Source organism: Pongo abelii, chromosome 11 (genome assembly GCF_028885655.2).
Source record: "Pongo abelii isolate AG06213 chromosome 11, NHGRI_mPonAbe1-v2.0_pri, whole genome shotgun sequence".
In the NCBI taxonomy this organism is placed as follows: Eukaryota; Metazoa; Chordata; class Mammalia; order Primates; family Hominidae; genus Pongo; species Pongo abelii.
The window spans coordinates 74,057,972-74,081,705 of record NC_071996.2 but is presented as its reverse complement, the minus strand read 5'-3'; the positions used below and the strand labels follow the sequence as shown (position 1 = coordinate 74,081,705).

Genomic DNA, 23,734 nt, shown 5'->3' with positions numbered 1-23,734 from the left:
ATATGACAGACCTTGTGTATAAGAGATGAAGCCTCCAACTGACATATCCTACTAGTAGGTATTCCTCCTTTCCTCGGTTAGACAGATAGACTGAAGGACAGTCCACTCCAATCAGTGATTGAGTTGGGTCAGGGCTTTTAATTGAGAGTTTGTAAAGTCCTGATTTTACAAGTCCTAATTGAGTCCTCAGCCCTGAAAACATGAAGTCCTGTCCTTTAGAGGTGTGAGCTTAGCTCTTTGGCCTCTGTTGTTATGGGCTGAATTGTGTCCTTCACAAATTCATATGTTGGGGTCCTAACCCCCAATACCTCACAATGTGATTATATTTGGAGATGGGGTCTTTAAAGAGGTAATTAAGTTTAACTGGGCTCATTAGGCTGGGCGTGGTGGCTCACCCTGTAATCTCAGCACTTTGGGAGGCCAAGGCGGGTGGATCACCTGAGGTCAAGAGTTTGAGACCAGCCTGGTGAAACCCTGTCTCTACTAAAAATACAGAAATTAGCTGGATGTGGTGGCGGGTGCCTATAGTCCCAGCTACTCAGGAGGCTGAGACAGGAAAATTGCTTGAATCTGGGAGGCGGAAGTTGCAGTGAGCCGAGATCGCGCCACTGCACTCCAGCCTGGGCCACAAAGTGAGACTTCATCTCAAAAAAAGATAATAAAATAAAAAAAAAAAAGGTGGGGGGTTCATTAGGGTGGGTAATGGGTAATGTGACTATGTCCTTATAAGAAGAGGAGATTGGGACATAGACACACACACAGAGGAAAGACCATGTAAGGACACAGGGAGGATACTGTTACCTACAAGCCAGAGAAAGAGGCTTCAGAAAAAACAACCCAATTGACATCATTTTCTCCCCTCATTGGTCCACTGGGAGAAGACTAATTGACATCTTGATCTCCAGCTTCTAGCCTCCAGAAATGTGACAATATAAATTTCTGTCTTTTAAGCTTTGTAGTCTGTGGTACTTTGTTACGACATTCCTAGCAAACTAATACTGTGTTAGTCCATTTTTTTGTTTGTTGCTATAAAGGAATATCCGAGGCTGGGTAGTTTACAAAGAAAAATTTATTTGGCTCACAATTCTTCAGGCTGAACAACCATGTCACCAGCATGAGTGACAGACTAGTTGTGAATTTGTGAAAGACTCCTTTCCCTTCGTAGAATTTTTTTCCCTAAGCAGAACAAGACAATGGGGGAGTTCAGTTTGCCTTTTTGGCCCAGCTCCCAGCCTCACAGATCACCCTAAAACTCAGAAAATGTCTCACATGGGAAACTAGCCTTGCATTTGGGCTCTTCCAGTTTCTTATAGGTCACAACAGCCCTGTGCAACTGTCAAAAGTTCTACTGGTTTCTCCTTCTTCAACTAGCGTCTTTCTGCCTGGGGGTCAGGCCCACAGGTGAAGAAAACAAAGACAATTGTTAGTTCACCTAGAGAGAGTTCTTACCCTTCTAGAATTTCAGTTCATCTATTCCTCCTTGTTCCCAAACTCTCTAATATCTTTAAAAATATAATTTTGCAATTTATCCATTTTGTTTTCTAATTGTTGCAGCAAAAACATTAGACTACCTCAAATTAATCTAAACTGCTTATAAGTTAAACAAAATAATGGCAAACCAAATATAACAAAACATAAAATGATACATCACAACAAAGTTGGGTTTATTTCATAAATATATGATTTTTATTTTTTTTTAGATGGAGTCTTGCTCTGTCACCAGGCTGGAGTGCAGTGGCATGATCTCGGCTCACTGCAACCTCCGCCTCCCGGGTTCAAGTGATTCTCCTGCCTCAGCCTCCTGAGTAGCTGGGACTACAGGCATGCACAACCATGCCCAGCTACTTTTTTTGTATTTTTAGTAGAGACAGGGTTTCACCATGTTGGTCAGGCCGGTCTTGAACTCCTGACCTCGTGATCCGCCCTCCTCAGCCTCCCAAAGTGCTCACGCCTGTGAGCCACCGCGCCTTGCCAATTGTTTTAACATACAAATATCAATGAATGTAACTCACTACATTGACAGAAAACGGAGAAAAATTATGATTATCTTAATAGATGTAAAAACATAAAATTCTACATATAGTCAAGAAAAAACCTCAGCAAACTAGGATAGAAGGAAACTGCTTTAATTTGTTAAAAGGAATCTACCTTTTTTTTTTTTTTTTTTTGAGACAGAGTCTCGCTCTGTTGCCCAGGCCGGAGTGCAGTGGCGCGATCTCGGCTCACTGCGAACTCTGCCTCCCGGGTTCACGCCATTCTCCTGTGTCAGCCTCCCAAGTAGCTGGGACTACAGGCGCCTGCCACCACGCCCGGCTAATTTTTTGTATTTTTAGTAGAGACAGGGTTTCACCATGTTAGCCAGGATGGTCTCAATCTCCTGACCTCGTGATCCACCCACCTCGGCCTCCCAAAGTGCTGGGATCATAGACGTGAGCCACTGTGCCAGGCCCTATTTTTTAATACTACAGAAAACATTGTACTTAATGGTTGAAACTGTTTACTCTAAACAATTAGAGTACTGATTATACTAGAGGTCCCAACCAGTACAACAACAATAACAACAACTACAAAACAGAATTAAGGATAGAGGAAGAAATAAAACTGAATTCTTTGCATTCCTAGTTAAGCATCAAATGATTAAAAAATGAAATTTAAGAGAGATTCTCTTTACCATAGCATCAAAACATATCAAATACCTAGTAACAAATCTAAAAAAAAGGTGTGTAATACCTCTGTCAGGCCTCTGAGCCCAAGCTAAGCCATCATATCCCCTGTGACCTGCATGTATGGCCTGAAGCAACTGAAGAACCACAAAAGATGACATTCCAGCCAGGCACAGTGGCTCACACCTGTAATCCCAGCACTTTGGGAGGCCAAGGCAGGCAGATCACAAGGTCAGGAGATTGAGACCATCCTGGCTAACACAGTGAAACCCTGTCTCTACTAAAAAATACAAAAAATTAGCCGGGTGTGGTGGCAGGCACCTGTAGTCCCAGCTACTCGGGAGGCTGAGGCAGGAGAATGGTGTGAACCCAGGAGGCAGAGGTTGCAGTGAGCTGAGATTTTGCCACTGCACTCCAGCCTAGGTGACAGAGCAAGACTCCGTCTCAAAAAAAAAAAAAAAAAAGATGACACTCCACCATTGTGACCTGTTCCTGCCCCACCCTAACTGATCAATTGACTTTGTGACAATACACCCTCCCTGCCCTTGCGATATTCTTTGTGATATTCCCCTGCCCTTGTGAATGTACTTTGTACAATACACCCACCCCACCCTTGAGAAGGTACTTTGTAATATCCTCCCTCGCCCTTAAGAAGGTACTTTGTAATATTCTCCCTGCCCTTGAGAATGTACTTTGTGAGATCCAGCCCCTGCTCGCAAAAAATTGCTCCTAACTCCACCGCCTATCTCAAACCTATGAGAACCAATGATAATCCCACCACCCTTTGCTGACTTTCTTTTTGGACTCAGCCCACCTGCACCCAGGTGAAATAAACAGTCTTGTTGCTCACACAAAGCCTGTTGGTGGACTCTCTTCACACAGATGTGTGTGACAACCTCTATACAGAAAACCTAAAAATATTTTTAAAGAAATGGAAAATGACCTAAATAAATAGAGGCGTGTGCTTTGTTGATGTATTGGAAGACTTAAAATAGTAAAGATGTCATTTCTCCTTCAGTTTGTCAATAGAGTCAATGAAATCCCAATCAAAATTGCAATGAGTTAATTTTTGTGGAATTGACAAGTGGATTCTAAAATGTATATTTTTTATGGTCAAGAATAATCATGACACTCCTGAGAAAGAAGAATGTGCAAGCACATACTCTACTAGATATTAAGACATGTTATAAATCTACAGTAATTGAGACAGTGTGATCCTGGTACAGATATGGACAAATAAACCAATAGTACAGAATCCATATGTAGAGAACTGATTTATGACAAAGGTGGTGTGCATGATGCTGGACTAAGAAACTATTTTTTTTTTTTGAAATGGAGTCTCACTATGTTGCCCAGGCTGGTCTTGAACTCCTGGGCTCAAGTACTCTCTCGCCTCAGCCTCCCAAAGTACTGCGATTACAGGCATGAGTCACCACGCCTAGCCTAATGGAAATTTTTTATGAAGGCAAGGAAGAGTTAGCCCCCATTTCACATTATAGATGAAAACAATTCTAGGTGAATTGTAGCTCTAAATGTAAAAGATAAGGCTCAGGAAGAGAGATAATATGGTTTGGGTGTTTGTCCCCTCCAAATCTCATGTTGAAATGTGATTCCCAATGTTGGAGGTGAAGCCTGGTGAAAGGCCATTAGATCATGGGGGCCCATCCCTCATGAATGGTTTTGCACCAACCCCTTGGTGATAAGTGAGTTCTTGCTCAGTTAATTCACACAAGATCTGGTTGTTTAAAAGCATGTGGCACCTCCCCCTCCACTCTTACTCTCCTCTTACCCTGTGATGTGCCTGGTCCTTCTTCACCTTCTGCCATGATTGGAAGCTTCCTGAGGCCTCACCAGAAGCTGAGCAATGCTGGCACCATGCTTGTACAGCCTGAAGAACCATGAGCCATTAAACCTTTTTTCTTTATAAATTACCCAGCCTCAGATATTTCTTTCTAGTAATGCAAGAACAAACCTAGAGAGTTCAGAAACAGACCAAGAAAGGGGGTGAGAGGGTGATTTACTTTTCATTTTTGAACACTTTGAATTTTGTAATTGCAAATGAACTTGTGTGCGTGTGTGTGTGTTTTCTTTGCCAGTGACCATACAGCAAATTAACTTTGAGGTACCCTGCTACCATACATCTAAGTGACACTGGGACAAGGTGGTTCACAGTAATTCTTGGGTCTTTGTTTTTTTGTTTTGTTTTGTTTTGTTTTTTTGAGACAGAGTCTCGCTCTGTTGCCCAGGCTGGAGTGCAGTGGCACCATCTCAGCTCACTGCAACCTCTGCCTCCCAGGTTCAAGTAATTCTTCTGCCTCAGCCTCCAGAGTAGCTGAGATTACAGGTGTGTGCCACCACGCCAGGCTAATTTTTTTGTATTTTTAATACAGACGGGGTTTCACCATTGTGGCCAGGCTGGTTCCCTGACCTCAAGTGATCCACCCACCTTGGACTCCCACATTGCTGGGATTACAGGCGTGAACCACTGTGCCTGTCCAGGTTCTTTGAGGAGATCTAGACCTCTTTCCTGAGATACAGGCCCAACTTTAGGAATTATGCTGTCAGAAACCATTTCAAACCAGGTTCCTTCCTTTGTGATGCTGATCGTGAGGCCAAGGAGCTCCACCGAGCTGTGATCCCCAGGTTTCCTGTCCTCAGTTATATCCTGAAACAGTCCAGTCCCAAGTGGGGCATTTCCAGCTGCTTTGAACATCTTGGATAGCTGCCGCATTAAGACATTTCCCTATCCTGCGGTGTAGTTCATTCATAGTCCTTCATGAGTCTGGGCAGTTCTGCTAAAAAGAACTATGTGCCAATTCTGCTCCTTCCTGATAAATCTGTGAATTCTCTTTGAATCACCAATATATTTTTCAAGACTTCAAAGATGAGTATTACATGTTCTAGGTACTTAAACACATTAACTGCAGTACCATAACCCAAATGACATTCTCAGAATGACTGTCGGACTATGCACTTCTGAACACACCTAAATATGGGATTTCTTATTTAACAGAATTTTAAAGTAACATCAGCCCAGATGAAAATAGTTTTGCTTCATCAATCTGTATATAATCATAGTATTCTTTGATGTGGAAATTCTACTTTCTAGCTACATCTCCCTATCTAATATACATATCTTCTAGCAGGTATCAATAGTTATTAAAATGCATTTTGTTTTATTCCTACATCATTAAAAGCACAATTGACTGCTGGTTTTTTCTTTTTTCTTTTTTTGTTTTGCTGATAGAGCACCTGCTGAGTTCAGTGATCAAAGTCATGAAATAGCCACACAGGTCATTGTGTCTAAATATAGCGGTTATTGTTTTGTAATGTAATTATTATAGTAGTTATTACTCTGTGATGTAGTTATTACTCTGTGATGACTCAAAAGCCTTCTTAGACACTTGCATGTAGTCTATTAAGTTCAAAATGATAATAAATATTTATCACAGCACATTGATGAAATTCTGATAGGTTCAAAGGCAGAAAAGGTTAACAATAGCTCAGAAATGCATACAAGTTAATAACATAGTCACTATTTTGCTGTCACCTAAACATTTATAAAATAACAGGTATTAATTTCATAGCATCATACAATGTGCAGTCACTTACTGTAGGAGCATATGAAAACCATATCCACCTGAAGGTTGGGGAAATATACTTAAGTATTATAGAATAGATAGCCCCTCTCAGTGAGCCTGTACTGGTGTGTTGGCAGTATCTTTGTGTTTCTCCCATACTTCCTCTTAGGACTGGATAAAATCTTGTTCCTCCAGCTCTAAGTGAGGCCAGTGGCTGGGGCTTGCTTCTGTCACCAACTCCTGTTTCAAAGTGGGCTCCCAGCAGTATCTCTTATGGCCCTCATGCTCACCCCTCATGGGGCAGTCCCCAGCCTTGTATTAGTGAATACACTTAGAATCAAACTGCCATTTGTTTCCTGTGTAATAGAAGGAGGGAGTAAGAAAGTAAATAGTGTTAACATTAAATTCCATTTGTTCCAAGATTATAGATTAAAATACTGTAAGAGCTAACTGAAACCTCTTAGAAGAACACATAGGAGTAAGTCTTTGTGAACTTAGATTAGACAGTTGTTTCTTAAATACGACATGAAAAAATAAGTAACAAAATTTAAAAAATGAATCAGACTTTACCAAAATTAAAACTTTTTGTGCTTCAAAGAACACCATCGAGAAAAAGACAACCCACAAAATGAGAGAAAATATTTGCAAATTACATATCTGATAAGAGGTTTGTAACCAGAGTATATTAAAAAATTGTTACAACTCAACAACAAAAAGATCATCCCATTAAAAATTGCCCACAGATTTGAGCAGATATTTCTCCAAAGAAGATATACAAATAGCCAATAAACACATGAGAAGATGCTCAAAATCCTTAGCCATTAGGGAAATACAAATCAAAACCATAATGAAATACCACTTCATACCAACGACGATAGCTATAATCAAAAAACGGAAAATAACAAGTGTTGACAAGGATTTGGAGGAATTGAAACATTCATACCTTGCTGCTGGGAATGTAAAATGGTGTAACAGTTTGGCAGTTGCTCACAAAGTTAAACATAGTTACCAAATGGCCATTAATTTCACTCTAAGTATTTACCCAGGAGAATTGAAAACATATGTCTACACACAAACTTGTATATAAATGTTTACAGCAGTGGTATTATTATTTTATTTAGAAACAGGGTCTTGCTGTGTTGTCCAGTCTGGTCTTGAACTCCTGGCCTCAAGTGATCCTCCTGCCTTGGCCTCTCAAAGTGCTGAGATTACAGGTATAAGCCACTGTGTCTGGCCTACAGCAGCATTATTGATAATAGCTAAAATATGAAAATTATCCAATATCCATCAACAGATGAATGGATGTGATACATACACACAAAATGTGATATATTCATAAAGTAGAATATCATTCGGACAGAAAAAAATGAAATTCTGACAGATGCTACAGCATGGATGATATTTTGAAAACATTATGCTAAGTGATAGAAGCCAGACACAACAGGTCACATTTTGTGTGACTTCATTTATATGAAATGTCAAGAATAGGCAAATCCATGGAGACAAAGTAGATTAGTGGTTTCCAGAAGTTGTGGGGAGAGGGGCATGAGAGTGACTGCTAATGTGTACAGGGTTTCTTTTGGGGCTATAAAATGTTCTGGAATTATATAGTGATGATGGTTGCACACCTTTGTGAATATACTAAAAACCACTGAATTCTACACTTTTTTTTTTTTTTCTTTTATTATTATTATTATTATTATTATTATACTTTAGGTTTTATGGTACATGTGCGCAATGTGCAGGTAAGTTACATATGTATACATGTGCCATGCTGGTGCGCTGCACCCACCAACTCGTCATCTAGCATTAGGTATATCTCCCAATGCTATCCCTCCCCCCTCCCCCCACCCCACAACAGTCCCCAGAGTGTGATGTTCCCCTTCCTGTGTCCATGTGTTCTCATTGTTCAATTCCCACCTATGAGTGAGAATATGCGGTGTTTGGTTTTTTGTTCTTGCGATAGTTTACTGAGAATGATGATTTCCAATTTCATCCATGTCCCTACAAAGGACGTGAACTCATCATTTTTTATGGCTGCATAGTATTCCATGGTGTATATGTGCCACATTTTCTTAATCCAGTCTATCATTGTTGGACATTTGGGTTGGTTCCAAGTCTTTGCTATTGTGAATAATGCCGCAATAAACATACGTGTGCATGTGTCTTTATAGCAGCATGATTTATAGTCCTTTGGGTATATACCCAGTAATGGGATGGCTGGGTCGAATGGAATTTCTAGTTCTAGATCCCTGAGGAATCGCCACACTGACTTCCACAAGGGTTGAACTAGTTTACAGTCCCACCAACAGTGTAAAAGTGTTCCTATTTCTCCACATCCTCTCCAGCACCTGTTGTTTCCTGACTTTTTAATGATTGCCATTCTAACTGGTGTGAGATGGTATCTCATTGTGGTTTTGATTTGCATTTCTCTGATGGCCAGTGATGGTGAGCATTTTTTCATGTGTTTTTTGGCTGCATAAATGTCTTCTTTTGAGAAGTGTCTGTTCATGTCCTTCGCCCACTTTTTGATGGGGTTGTTTGTTTTTTTCTTGTAAATTTGTTGGAGTTCATTGTAGATTCTGGATATTAGCCCTTTGTCAGATGAGTAGGTTGCGAAAATTTTCTCCCATTTTGTAGGTTGCCTGTTCACTCTGATGGTGGTTTCTTTTGCTGTGCAGAAGCTCTTGAGTTTAATTAGATCCCATTTGTCAATTTTGGCTTTTGTTGCCATTGCTTTTGGTGTTTTAGACATGAAGTCCTTGCCCATGCCTATGTCCTGAATGGTAATGCCTAGGTTTTCTTCTAGGGTTTTTATGGTTTTAGGTCTAACATTTAAGTCTTTAATCCATCTTGAATTGATTTTTGTATAAGGTGTAAGGAAGGGATCCAGTTTCAGCTTTCTACATATGGCTAGCCAGTTTTCCCAGCACCATTTATTAAATAGGGAATCCTTTCCCCATTTCTTGTTTTTGTCAGGTTTGTCAAAGATCAGATACTTGTAGATATGTGGCATTATTTCTGACGGCTCCGTTCTGTTCCATTGATCTATATCTCTGTTTTGGTACCAGTACCATGCTGTTTTGGTTACTGTAGCCTTGTAGTATAGTTTGAAGTCAGGTAGTGTGATGCCTCCAGCTTTGTTCTTTTGGCTTAGGATTGACTTGGCGATGCGGGCTCTTTTTTGGTTCCATATGAACTTTAAAGTAGTTTTTTCCAATTCTGTGAAGAAAGTCATTGGTAGCTTGATGGGGATGGCATTGAATCTGTAAATTACCTTGGGAAGGATGGCCATTTTCATGATATTGATTCTTCCTACCCATGAGCATGGAATGTTCTTCCATTTGTTTGTATCCTCTTTTATTTCCTTGAGCAGTGGTTTGTAGTTCTCCTTGAAGAGGTCTTTCACATCCCTTGTAAGTTGGATTCCTAGGTATTTTATTCTCTTTGAAGCAATTGTGAATGGGAGTTCACTCATGATTTGGCTCTCTGTTTGTCTGTTATTGATGTATAAGAATGCTTGTGATTTTTGCACGTTGATTTTGTATCCTGAGACTTTGCTGAAGTTGCTTATCAGCTTAAGGAGATTTTGGGCTGAGACAATGGGGTTTTCTAGATATACTATCATGTCATCTGCAAACAGGGACAATTTGATTTCCTCTTTTCCTAATTGAATACCTTTGATTTCCTTCTCCTGCCTAATTGCCCTGGCCAGAACTTCCAACACTATGTTGAATAGAAGTGGTGAGAGAGGGCATCCCTGTCTTGTGCCAGTTTTCAAAGGGAATGCTTCCAGTTTTTGCCCATTCAGTATGATATTGGCTGTGGGTTTGTCATAAATAGCTCTTATTATTTTGAGATACGTCCCATCAATTCCTAATTTATTGAGAGTTTTTAGCATGAAGGGTTGTTGAATTTTGTCAAAGGCCTTTTCTGCATCTATTGAGACAATCATGTGGTTTTTGTCTTTCGTTCTGTTTATATGCTGGATTACATTTATTGATTTGCGTATATTGAACCAGCCTTGCATCCCAGGGATGAAGCCCACTTGATCATGGTGGATAAGCTTTTTGATGTGCTGCTGGATTCTGTTTGCCAGTATTTTATTGAGGATTTTTGCATCAATGTTCATCAAGGATATTGGTCTAAAATTCTCTTTTTTTGTTGTGTCTCTGCCAGGCTTTGGTATCAGGATGATGCTGGCCTCATAAAATGAGTTAGGGAGGATTCCCTCTTTTTCTATTGATTGGAATAGTTTCAGAAGGAATGGTACCAGCTCCTCCTTGTACCTCTGGTAGAATTCGGCTGTGAATCCATCTGGACCTGGACTTTTTTTGGTTGGTAAGCTATTGATTATTGCCACAATTTCAGCTCCTGTTATTGGTCTATTCAGAGATTCAACTTCTTCCTGGTTTAGTCTTGGGAGGGTGTATGTGTCGAGGAATTTATCCATTTCTTCTAGATTTTCTAGTTTATTTGCATAGAGGTGTTTGTAATATTCTCTGACGGTAGTTTGTATTTCTGTGGGATCGGTGGTGATATCCCCTTTATCATTTTTTATTGCATCTATTTGATTCTTCTCTCTTTTTTTCTTTATTAATCTTGCTAGCGGTCTATCAATTTTGTTGATCCTTTCAAAAAACCAGCTCCTGGATTCATTTATTTTTTGAAGGGTTTTTTGTGTCTCTATTTCCTTCAGTTCTGCTCTGATTTTAGTTATTTCTTGCCTTCTGCTAGCTTTTGAATGTGTTTGCTCTTGCTTTTCTAGTCCTTTTAATTGTGATGTTAGGGTGTCAATTTTGGATCTTTCCTGCTTTCTCTTGTGGGCATTTAGTGCTATAAATTTCCCTCTACACACTGCTTTGAATGCATCCCAGAGATTCTGGTATGTTGTGTCTTGGTTCTCATTGGTTTCAAAGAACATCTTTATTTCTGCCTTCATTTCGTTATGTACCCAGTAGTCATTCAGGAGCAGGTTGTTCAGTTTCCACGTAGTTGAGTGGTTTTGAGTGAGATTCTTAATCCTGAGTTCTAGCTTGATGGCACTGTGATCTGAGAGACAGTTTGTTACAATTTCTGTTCTTTTACATTTATTGAGGAGAGCTTTACTTCCAAGTATATGGTCAATTTTGGAATAGGTGTGGTGTGGTGCTGAAAATTAGCAATATTTATTCTGAAAAGTAATTGTACTTTCAAGTAACAGATATTACCTTCCAATATAATCTCTAGGCATACTTTGTAGTTCTGAACCATGTTTTAGAAAAACATTTCCAGCAGTCTGTGCAGAATTTATTTATATTCCATCACTGGCAGTAATTGCACTTGTTGCAGCAGGACTTTAAATTATTCTGCTGCAATCTTTAAGACTGCTGTGAAAGGTGTACTTTCAGGAACACTGAGTACTTAGTGCAGCAGCCGCAGGTCAGACATCAGAGTGATCTTAAAGGAAAGCTTTGACATGGTGGAGCTGGTAGGAGCAGAGAATTTGTGCCAACTCCAGGTAGCCCCACTTCCTCCGTGAATTGTACACTTTGAAAGGGTGAATTTTATGGTATAGGAATCAGAGCTCATAACGGTATTGTGTTATAAAAAAGCAGTAAGGCAGAGTCTCACTCTGTCGCTCAGGCTGGAGTGCAGTGGCTCGATCTGGGCTCACTGCAACCTCCGCCTCCCAAGTTCAAGCGATTCTCTTGCCACAGCCTCCTGAGTAGCTGGGACAATAGGTGCCCACCACCACACCCAGCTAATTTTTGTATTTTTTTAGTAGAGATTGGGGTTTCACCATATTGGCCAGGCTGGTCTTAAACTCCTAACCTTGTGATCCGCCCACCTCAGCCTCTCAAAGTGCTGGGATTACAGGCGTGAGCCACCGCGCCCCATCTTTTTTTTTTTTGCGATAGAATCTTGCTCTGTTGCCCAGGCTGGAGTGCAGTGGTGTGATCTCAGATCACTGCAACCTCCGCCTTCTGGGTTCAAGCAATTCTCCTGCCTTAGCCTCCTGAGTAGCTGGGACTACAGGTGCGCCACCACGCCTGGCTAATTTTTGTATTTTTAGTAGAGACAGGGTTTCCACCATACTGGGCAGGCTGGTCTCAAATTCCTGACCCCGTGATCTGCTCGCCTCAGCAGAATTTTTTTTTTTAGAAAGATACTTTATTTTTTAGGAAAAGAGCCATAATTATCTTAAATGTGAAAAACCACATCCAATAAACTGATATAAGTTTCTGAAACAAGGGAGTATCTTGTCACATGTTCAGTGAAACCCATTTTAATGCAGGTCCAGCGCCAACTGCAGTCCTGTCCAATCCCCCGTAGGTACAAAGGCCTGGCTCCTCTTCCTGTGTACTGCCGGACTTCCTCATCTCACTGGGTTCAGCCTAAAGCAGATGTCCGTTGTCTTCCTCGCATGTTGTGATTGTGGCTTAGAGGTAGGCACAGCACCACTCCAGCAGTGAAGGGTTTGCGTTACTTAAGAACAGCAGCTCTTTTTTCTCTTCTGTATGAGCTTTCTCATGTTGAAGCCAATTGTTTTCCAAACAATACTGAATACGACTTTCAAATTCCTCTGGGTTATAGTTGGAAACCAGGATGGGAATAAAGGGACCCAGGGCATCAAATCCTTCCTTTACCAGCAACTCCTGGAGCAGATAGGCTTTCCGGGGCTTAAAGAGAGACCCAGTCTGGCTCAAAGTCAACACAATGGCACCTCCATGCCAATCATTTTTCATCATTTTCCTCAGGTTGTGAAACAAGTGCTAATTCCTCTGGGGCAATCAGGCATTTATCTTCTCTTTTCAGAGCGGTCCTTCCCCAAAGAGCATTGATTCCATCCACGGCCACCAGGAGGTGAAAAACACCCAAAGAACTTTGCCTCTTTAGCTCTTTCAGCACAATTCCAGCTGCATCTGTGGTGTTCCTCACCCGTGTTATTCCCTATTGGGAGAGACAGTGGATTGCAGTGCTGCCAGAGGCCTTCTCTCATTATCGCATGTTACACATTCAGTGACTTCTTTTTTTCTTTCTTTTTTTTCTTTTTTTCTTTTTTTTTTTTTTGAGATGAAGTCTCACTCTGTTGCCCAAGCTGGAGTACAGTGGCATGATCTCGGCTCACTGCAACCTCTACCTCCCAAGTTCAAGCGATTCTCCTGCCTTAGCCTCCTGGGTAGCTGGGACTACAGGCACGCGCCTGGCTAATTTTTGTATTTTTAGTAGAGACAGGGTTTCACTATGTTGGCCAGGCTGGTCTCGAACTCCTGACCTCGTGATCCTCCCATCTTGGCCTCCCAAAGTGTTGGGATTACAGGTGTGAGCCCCTGCGCCTGGCCTCAAGAATTGTTATTTTTACAGTGGATCAGAACTCAAAGACACATATGAAGAAATCTGAGCCCAGGATCCAAGTTTTTTTTCATTTACCTCTCTTATCAAACAGCTTGCATTAATTCCGATCTTCTTGGCCTCACTATTCTCTTGTTCCAGCCACTGCTACCAAGACTGTTCGGTGTGGACTGTGAACTCCCTGCTGGCACAACCTGCCAAGCCAACAGTACTTCATGTATGTCATGTTGCTCTGAGTCCTCCTTGCTTCCTGTCCACTGATGTCAAGGTGAATTCTGCCTTGGGCAATCTGAAAATTCAGGAGAGATTATGTTCTGGGGTGAATCTTTGAGGAGTGGCAGATAAGAGCTGAGGAATCATAAATTCTTCCCAACCCATCTCACACATACTGTTTGGAGGTGTGGTTTATGTGGTTTCTCAGAGGTGTGACCATGAGATTAAGCATTTCATTGCACTTATTGGTGGCCAGCTTGATGTCACATCCTCATATTGGGTTTCCTTCTGGATCTGCCTCACTCTGCTTACCCTCCATTTTTGCTCTCTGAGATTTCACTCCTTACCAAGGAGGTAGCACATAAGCTTTTGCCTCAGGCTCTCCTTTTGGGGGAACCCAAGCTAAGACATCTCTCAATCTTTTACAACTATTTTGAACACACTGCATCTGACAGCAATTTCTAGTGACCTGATTTTAGCGAGTCTTTCCAAAGTACTCAACTTTTTAGAAGAAAAAGCAAATTTTTAATCACATTTCATGGGTTAAAGTCATAAATACATAATTATAATAACACACATAACTGGCAAAAAGAGGTTTAGAAATAAACATACTTGGCCCTTGCTAGGGATACAGCCCATGAGTATGTTGGAGAGAAGTCATGAGCTTGCAGATTAATTTTGTTTGGCTTGTGCAATATTTTAAGATTCTAATTAAGGGCTGTCATTTAAAAATTGGAACATTTAACATAAATCAAGATTTCTACCATTAAAAAAATTGCAAGACCTGGCAACATTGGACTCGTAGAAATGGACTCCAGACAGGTATGGGGAAGTCTAGGCCTGCTAAGGGATATTAAAACTAGGAAATTAGGGCTGGGCACGGTGGCTCACGCCTGTAATCCCAGCACTTTGGAAGGCCGAGGTTGGCAGATCACGAGGTCAGGAGATCGAGACTATCCTGACTAACACGGTGAAACCCTGTTTCTACTAAAAATACAGAAAATAAGCCGGGTGTGGTGGCGGGCACCTGTAGTCCCAACTACTTGGGAGGCTGAGGCAGGAGAATGGCATGAACCCAGGAGGCGGAGCTTGCAGTGAGCCAAGATCGTGCCACTGCACTCCAGCCTGAGCAACAGAGCAAGACTCTGTTTCAAAAAAAAAAAAAAAACTAGGAGATTATACTTCATCTTATGTAGTCTCACAGTAAAAACTGACGCATGTGCTGAGATTGCTTTGTACTAGTTGTACCTGGTGAACAGGTGGCACTTAGAGTCTCTAAAACCAGGAAAGTATAAAATTCCCTATAACAGAGCAAAATTGAGTAGCTCATGCCTGGATGAACATCACTCTGCATAACTGGTAACATCATCAGCTATATATCCTTGTGAGAATTTGTAAACCCTGTGCCTCCAGCATGCTGTGTTGTTCATTTTTGGGATCATCTCTGTACATTTCATATACTTTTCTATTACAGAAACGTTTCCCATCCTCTGTTAGTGTTTTTATATTGCTTTATATCACTTTCCTGTTTGACAATACAAATTGGTGTCAGAAGTGAGACTAATACAAAGACTAATACAAAGACCTTAATGGCTAGGTTAATTTGAGGGAGACATAGATAAACCGCAGGAGAAAATATGATCCTGGAATACCAGGGCAGCAATAGGACCACCCTTGGCAGAGGGGACTGTAAATGGTTTGTAGATAAAAATGGAAAATTGTTTCAATGGACTATGTCCATTACCCCCTTGATTGATTATGGGAAGTCTGGCATACTAGATTGAAAAGAAATAATAATCTGTAAATGGGCAGATTTACGATTTCCTGGTTACTTTTATTAGCTCTAGCTAGGGTGACCATATGTCCCCTTTTGCTCAGAATAGGCTTGGTTTGTGCCTGTTGTCCAGACATAATGATTATTGGTATCTCCTTTCACTTTCAAAAGTGTCTGGGTTTGGACAATAAATTATATGATCACTCCAGAGGGGCAGAGGCACTCAAGACTTTCTACAGAAATTGAAACCGGAAACTACTGGATCATGAGTCCAGCTGGTAGGGCAGACCAAGACAAACTCTGGGAATGGGACATTTGGGATGTTCTATTAGGTGTGGCAGTGAGGCCGAAGGACCTCTTCAAGTCTACACTGGATTCAGCACATCTTCAAGTAGACGTTGTGTAACAGCTGAGGTTTTAGATGAGGTAGGGGTTGGGAATTCCTTTAATTCTCACTGGTTTTGCTCTTTAAAGACAGGCAGACAGATTAGAGACAGGAAAATTAAGTGTTACAATGGCTTTTAAAATGTAATTCTTTTAACATGCTTTAGTCTTGTTGCTCTAACAGGTAAAACTTGAAAAGCTGTGCCTTTGGAGCTTGTGCTTTTCAAAAACACAAGTGGTATTTAGAATAGGATTCAAAAATGGTTGTCTACTTGAGCACATACCCTTTTAAGAGAAAATAAAAAATACTTAATTGAGCCATAAAACATTTACTGTTACAGAGCATTTGCTGGTAAATGCTACATGGCAAAAAAAAAATTGCTAAATTATTGGTAAGTAATTTCCTTTTGAAAATTTCACTTAAGAGGTCAATTTATAGATGCATATTATCTTAGCAGGTAGAGTGTCCTGAGTATGAATTTCACCTTCACCAGCTCTTACTTTTATGAATTTTGTTAACTAGAAGTTTCATCACTTCCATGGTGATCCAAGGTTTCAAAGTACATTGAACTAAAATAGGTTCAAGGCATTAACTAGGTCAGAGCAGGTATTAACTAACTTTAGACATAATTTAGATATACTACTTTAGATGTGAAATACTTTTGATATAATTTTATTCAGTATATGATCCTTCTGAACTGAGATAAGATTGGGAGAGGCTGGCAACATGCCCAGAGCTTCTCCAAGGTTGTAAGTCCTGGGAAGAAAATAATTTGAGTCTGTTAGTATTTGTGCCTTTGGCCGGGTGTGGTGGCTCACGCCCGTAATCTCAGCACTTCGGGAGACCGAGGTGGGAGAATTGCTTGAGCCGAGGAGTCTGAGAACAGCCTGGGCAACATAACATAGTATGTCTCTCTCTCTCTCTATTTTAAGTGCAGAAGATTTTGGCTAGGCACCTGTAATCCCAGCACTTTGGGAGGCCAATGTGGGTGGATCACTTGAGGTCAGGAGTTTGAGACCAGCTTGGCCAACATGGTGAAACCCCATCTCTACTAGAAATACAAAATTAGCTGGGCATGATGGTGCACACCTGTCGTCCCAGCTACTTGGGAGGCTGAGGCACGAGAATCTCTTGAATCCGCGAGGCAGAGGCTGGAATGAGCTGAGATTGAGCCAGCTCAAGATTGTCACTCCAGCCTGGGTGACAAAACGAGACTCTGTCTCAAAATAAATAAATAAAAATAAGCACAGAAGATTTCACTATGTCATCAAAAAGATATACACACAACAAATAAACATGTGAAAATGTGCTTATCATTATTAGTCAAAAGGGAAATGTAAATTTAAACCACATTAAGATGCTACTACCTATTAGAATGTCTAAAATTAAAAAAAAAATCCAGGGTCCTGAGATCATAAAAACAATTTTATATATATATATATACACACACACACACACACACACCCATACATAATTAAAAAGACTGGCCATATCAAGTGCTGGCAAAGATATGGAGCAACTAGAACTCTCATATACTGATAATGGGAATATGAAGTGGTACAGCCATTTTGGAAAACCAGTTAACTTCTTAAAAAGTTAAGCATACACCTAACATAGGAGCCAGCCATTCCCTCCTCAGTATTTACCCAACATAAAGCGTATGTCCGTACAAAGAATTATACCTCGTAGCTTCATTCGTAGTAGCCCAAACTGGAAACAACTGAAATGTCCATCGAAAGGCAAGAGTATAAACAAACTGTAGACCTATCCATACAATGGAGATTACTCCACAATAAAAAAGGAATCAACTATTGATACATGCAATACAGATGAATCTCCAAATAACTGTACTGAATGAAAGCAGCCAGCAAATAAAAATACTTACTGTTTTATTTCATTTATATAAAATTCTAGAAAACACAAACTAACCTGAAGTTACAGAAACAGATCCGAGGTTGTCTTGGGAAGTGGGGACAGAGGGGCAGGAGGGAGGGATCACAAAGATGCAGGAAAAAAACTTTTTGGGTAATGGGTATGTCCTTTATCTTGATTGTGGTGATAGTTTCGTGGCAAAGCTTATCAAATTGTATACTTTAAATACATGCAGTTTACTTTGGAAGGCCCAGGCAGGCAGATCAGTTTGAAGTCAGGAGTTCGAGACCAGCTTTGCCAACATGGTGAAACCACATATCTACTAAAAATACAAAAATAAGCTGGGTGTGGTGGTATCTATACTCCCAGCTACTCTGGAGGCTGAGGTGGGAGGATCACTTGAACCCAACAGGCAGAGGTTGCAGTGAGCTGAGATCGTGCTGCTGCACTCCAGCCTGGGTGACAGAGCGAGATTCTGTCTCAAAAAAAAGAAGTGTTTACTGCACGTCAATTATATTTTAATAAGTCTATAAAGAAAATTTAAAGATCTCTGATAATTCTAAGTAATAATTTGATTTTATTTGCTGACATCTTTTTATCGGATTTACCACCTTTGCAAAGTTGGTTATTCTAATTCTGAGAAAAAAAAGTGTAGCCAAAATTCTTTACGAAACTCAAATTCAATGTTACCTCTAATCAGGAATAACACTTGTATTCATGAAAACAAACAATTAAAGGAGAGTATCAGACAAATATTACAGGCTATTGCTGATCTCAATCCTCCCTTTCCTTGCTATTGTCTGTTAATCTCAGTGGGTTCTGTCTGAGAGCCTAGTGTTCACAGCATGGTGTTTTTTAATGTGCCTATATAGGAGGCTGAGAGTCCCCCTCCTGTCTACCTTCACCCTTCTATAGGACTCAGGTTATAATGAGGAAAGGAACTGAACCTGCAAACTTTGGCACAAATTCTAAAACACTTGAATTGAGAGTCAAAAAGAGTATAAATAAATAAATACTTCTGAAATTTTGTGCACCTCTAAAATTTGAATATACTAATTTGCTATCACAACATATCCAGCCTAGAATACTACAGTTAGTGAGAAAAGGATACAGCTTGTTTAATATGCTCTCATATTAGAGAAAAAAAATTCACCTGATTTCACCTGTTATCATGTTCATGATAACACGAACTCATAACTTTTGAAGAAAAAAGTCACCTTTCTGCTTTTATTACAATGATTGTTGTGACCTCTTCTCCAGTGCCATTTTGTCCAGCTCCAGTAGTCATGTGAAACAGTGGAACACGTGCCCTTAGAACCCAGGTTGTTCCCAACTATAGTCTCCATTAAAGGAATCAGGGTTCTTTGATAAGCAATGTATCCCATGTTTGAGAAAGAATAATTCAAGCTGAGTTTTGGAGTATCTTAACTATTATCACAAAGAATGTTTTCAGCAGTTCCTAGGGAAGGAAGGAGGTCAAGTTGACAAAGAGGGTTGCTAACCACAAGTAGAAACAATCTGAGTATCAACTAGAAATGATTACACACCCAGCATAAATACTAAGATAAAGAAGACTAACAACCACAAATGTTGGAGAATGTGTGGAGCAAGTGGAAGTCTCCTACATTGCTGCAGGCAGTAAAATCGTACAATCCTTTGGGGGAAAAGGTCTGGCAGTTTCTTATTAAACTAAATATACACCTACCCAAGGACCCGAAAATTCCATCCCCAGATATTTACCCAAGAGAAATAAAGACATGTGCTCACAAAAGAATTGTCTAAGAATGTTCATAGCAGCTTTATTCATAACAGTAAAAAACAAGCAGAAAGAGCCCAGTGTCCATCAACAGAAAGATAAAAAAAAACTGTGACATATTCATACAAAAGAATACTCAGCAATAAAAAGAAATGAATCACTGACACATGCAACAACATGAATAAATCTCAAAAACATTATGCTAAGTGACAGAAGCATTACATTTTGTATAATTTCACTTATATGAAGTTTAGAACAGGTAAATTTAACCTTTGATATAAAAGAATGAGAACAATAGTTATACCTGAAGGGTGGGGAGCGGATAGACCGGGAGAGGGATTTAGGAAATTTTCTGAAGATGATTGCAATGTTCTAAATTTTGGAAAGGGTTTGGGTTACACAGGTGTATATGTCTGCAAGAACTCAGTAAATTTATACTTAAGATTTGTGCATTTTATTGCAGGTAAATCTTAAATCAAAAAAATTTAAAAACTAAATAAATACTAAACTCTAGTTAATAATCTGCAGTTGAAGTACTAGGGGGAAGTATATCAGCAACTGCAATTTATTTTGAAATCCATCAAAAAGTACGCTGGATAGGAAAATAATAAAACAAGTAGAGTAAGATGTAGAATCCCTGTGGTGAGTATTTACAATAAAATTCTTTCAACTTTACTGTATGTTTGAAAATTTTTCATAATAAAATGATGGGAAAAAGACCTCAGTAGGTCTTATCTTTCTATTTTATGTCCCTTGTTTGAAATAAATTATTCTTTCTGCAAGATACAGATTTGATAGCAACACAGGGACCAGAAATTAGCTCCCTGGGATTCTAAAAGATGGATGATATAAGTAAACATGGTAAGAAGGAGAGGAAAATATAAAAATTATTAATATGGAAGCCAAATAATATGAAAACTACTAATACTGATTTTATTATCACCACAAAGGGAAAGTACCTTTTAATGACTGCTAACCATTGAATGAAGAACTACATTTTCTGTCAATTTATGTGTGACTTGTATCTTACCCAAATTTGTTCAAAATGTAGACATTGAATCATCAGTAAAAAATGATTATTAAGCACTTTCCTACATATCTAGTATTATAGTTGTTGGTATGCTATATATGGGATAAAGTAACATGCACTGCCTTTTGAGAGCTTTGGAGGAAATTTGGCACAAGTTTATGCCGAACAAATCTGGTTATGTTTCCCACCTTTGCACTTACTAGTTGTGGGACCCTGGGCCAATTAACTTCTGTAAGCCTCACTTTCCTCATTTGTACAAAGGGGAAAGATAATGGCAGTTCATACTTCATGTGGTTATTTTGAATATTAAATGAGACAACACATTTTACTTATACTGTATCACAGTGACTAGTAGATAGAAAGTGCTCAATAAATGTATTATTTAAAAAAAGGACTGTAAGACACAAAACTTTCAATTGGTAGAAGAATGTGAAGTGCCTTAATTTGTCTAAACAGAGCAATATCTCCTCACTAGGTAGCACAAATAGTAAATAGGATAGGATTCATTTTGTTTTCTCCCAGGGTTGTGATAAATATTGTAAAAAATTAAGGAACAATAAGCTTGCTGCAATGATGCTCTGAGAATACAGAAACTTAGATCCAGGAGTGCAATGCAGAATGCACCTCTTTTCAACTTAACATCTGTACCTGCTGATGGAAGCTACCCTGCTTCACCCGGGCTTGCATGAAACACTCAGAATTGTTACCCATAATGTTTCGTACCTGTCACTAGTACCTGTTAAGTAGGTGGGCATGTAGCTAGAGTCTCGAATTAAAATATCAGGTAAAGAGGTGGTTTAGGTAGGGCAGGAAGACATTAATGTCTGGCAGGTGGCAGAATGAGCAGCTGTGTGACACTCTGGCAAGCTGAGAAGCATGCTTCATTGTCTCTTGCTATGTGTGGTATCCAAATTCCCCACATTCTTTGCTATCTTCTGTATCTTTTGGCATCTTTTTACCACCTATCTTGTTAACAATCATGCAGCCTACATTCCCACATACTGTCGCAACTGGCTGAAACTAAGCAGTAGCAGCTGCTCCTTTTAGTTGGGGCACAGCACTCCTGTTTGTTACACTGCCCACAACTCCTTACTGTCTTTCACGTGAGGTGTATTTCCTGCCTGGCATGGATGGCATTTGGACCCTGGTCTAGTTAGATTTAGGCAGTGGTGACATACTGGGGGTTTCTTAGTGGTAAGTTATATCTAGACCAGAAGTATTCCACCCTCTACCCCCAGCAAAAAAGCAGCCAGGAATTCAGATATTTCTCAAATGCCTTTCAGAATAGATGAGTTCCTTACTATCATTTCATAAAAGGAAGGTGATGACTTAAAGGAGAAACTCAATAATCACCTAAAAAAAAATCTCTGACACGACTGAAGTCTTAAGACATCCTATTCTGAAACACTCTTGGAAATGGAGAATGAACATTCTACTTTTACACAGCATTGCATCTGCTTTGAAACTCACACAACATTGGTTTCTTTCTTTAGTACTTTCACTGTCCTCTTACTGGTCTTGTTTTTCAAGATGTAAGTTTACTGAGTGGGACTATTTAGATACAGCTAGTGTCTAATTGAAAGTATGGGGCAATGTCTAGCACCAGGGCAGAACTGGGAAGAATTCACATCATTCTTAACATGGCATCAAGCCAAAACTAAAGAAAAAAATGGAAAGATTTTAATATAAATCATCCAAGCTAAAAATTCCATATTTTAACCTTAAACTTGAATCAGCAATGATTGTTGCTGCTGTTTCCTTCTCTTATTACTAGTTATTCTTTTGAGGTTACATCGGATAAATGTGCAGAACATGCGAAATGGAAGCAACTGAATTTCTCAAACAGGACGCACAAAGAAACATTTTCTCCCTTTACTTGGGTTGCCTTTATTTAACTTTCTAAAGAATGATTGTTAAAGTTCAAGGATCATATTTAGATCTTTCCTAACAAAGAAGAAATAATGCTTGTTTCATAAGTAAGCCAAACATTTTCTCTGGTTAATCAGGCAACTCCCAAGCTAGTAAGAACTTCTTCTGGGACTCTTTATCTACTCTTCTACAGGAAACAGAACTAGTGCAGGCAAGGGTACCTTTATCTTATTGCATAAGTATGAAAATATTGCCTAAACAAGATCAGAAAACTCACTAAATGAATAGAATGGTGAGATGAGAACATCCTTAGATACATTAAGAGCTAAACAGGATGCAAATCAGAAAACAATTTCACTTAAGGTTTGCTTGGAATCTTTTACATTAGTCTATATAGAAACACAAATATTCAATGTGAACATCAAGCCAGGAGAACAAAACCAAGGAAGAAAAGATAATTTGGGAACTAGAACCAATTCCTGATACTATATACAAATACAAAACACATATAAATACATATATAAGATTTTTAAAAACTGTGATGACACATTTTGGGCTCAAAATAATGTTCTCACATAACACATCTCATTTCTCATCCTTAAGCAAAGTTTGGTATAGAGGATATAAGATTTCTTTCTGCATGTTTACTTTTGTCTCTCCCTGTCTTTCCTAGCCTTAACAAACAAAATTCCATACCATCCTTTAAGAACCCATCAATGACCCATCCCATCAATGACTTACTCCTCAACAATTGGAATTAACCTGTCCTTTTCTGTTCCCAGCATTTTATATTTGCATTACCACCTAGCTCAAAGCTGCAAAACACTAAACTTCTTGGAACAGTATTCTAAAAAACCTTTACAAAAAATGAAGTCCTCACCATCTTTTACAGCAAGAGTTTAAAAAAGAAGTCATAGTCATCTGAAGTCAACCCAAGACTTTTTTGGAAAATACTGGAGAATGTGCCATGCAGATAATAAAAAGGATTGGACGCAGCTGCTGGGGTGTTTGGCTAAAAGTCTCTTAGGTTACAATTATCTCACTCTTTTTAACAGCTTCTGTTTATGGTTTCTTCTTCTTCCCCAGTGTCACATACCATCTGGTAAACATAGCAGCTGAAGACTCTGTTGGGTTTCTGCTCTATGTGTAGCACCAAGTCCCTGTCAAAGTAGACTTCATGGCTATATGTCTGTAACAAAAACACAATCATATGGAGTCTCCTTTTCACACAGCCATATTCACTATTGTGTTACTAA

At 39.5% G+C, this 23,734-nt stretch overlaps 1 protein-coding gene and 1 pseudogene across 3 annotated transcripts in view; both read right to left on the bottom strand.

The window, feature by feature from the left end:
* Nucleotides 1-11,450: 11,450 nt before the first annotated feature.
* On the bottom strand, nt 11,451-12,073 carry LOC129057821 (ubiquitin-fold modifier 1-like; annotated as a pseudogene).
* Nucleotides 12,074-19,597: 7,524 nt separating this feature from the next.
* The window catches only part of DCAF17 (DDB1 and CUL4 associated factor 17), a 51,942-nt gene continuing 47,805 nt past the window's right edge, over nt 19,598-23,734 (bottom strand). For all 3 annotated transcript variants that reach the window (XM_024243517.2, XM_024243518.3, XM_024243519.2), the window contains exon 14: nt 19,598-23,667. In XM_024243517.2, the coding sequence (XP_024099285.2) occupies nt 23,527-23,667 (141 nt within the window). In that variant the 3' untranslated portion in view covers nt 19,598-23,526. The remainder of the gene's footprint in view (nt 23,668-23,734) is intronic.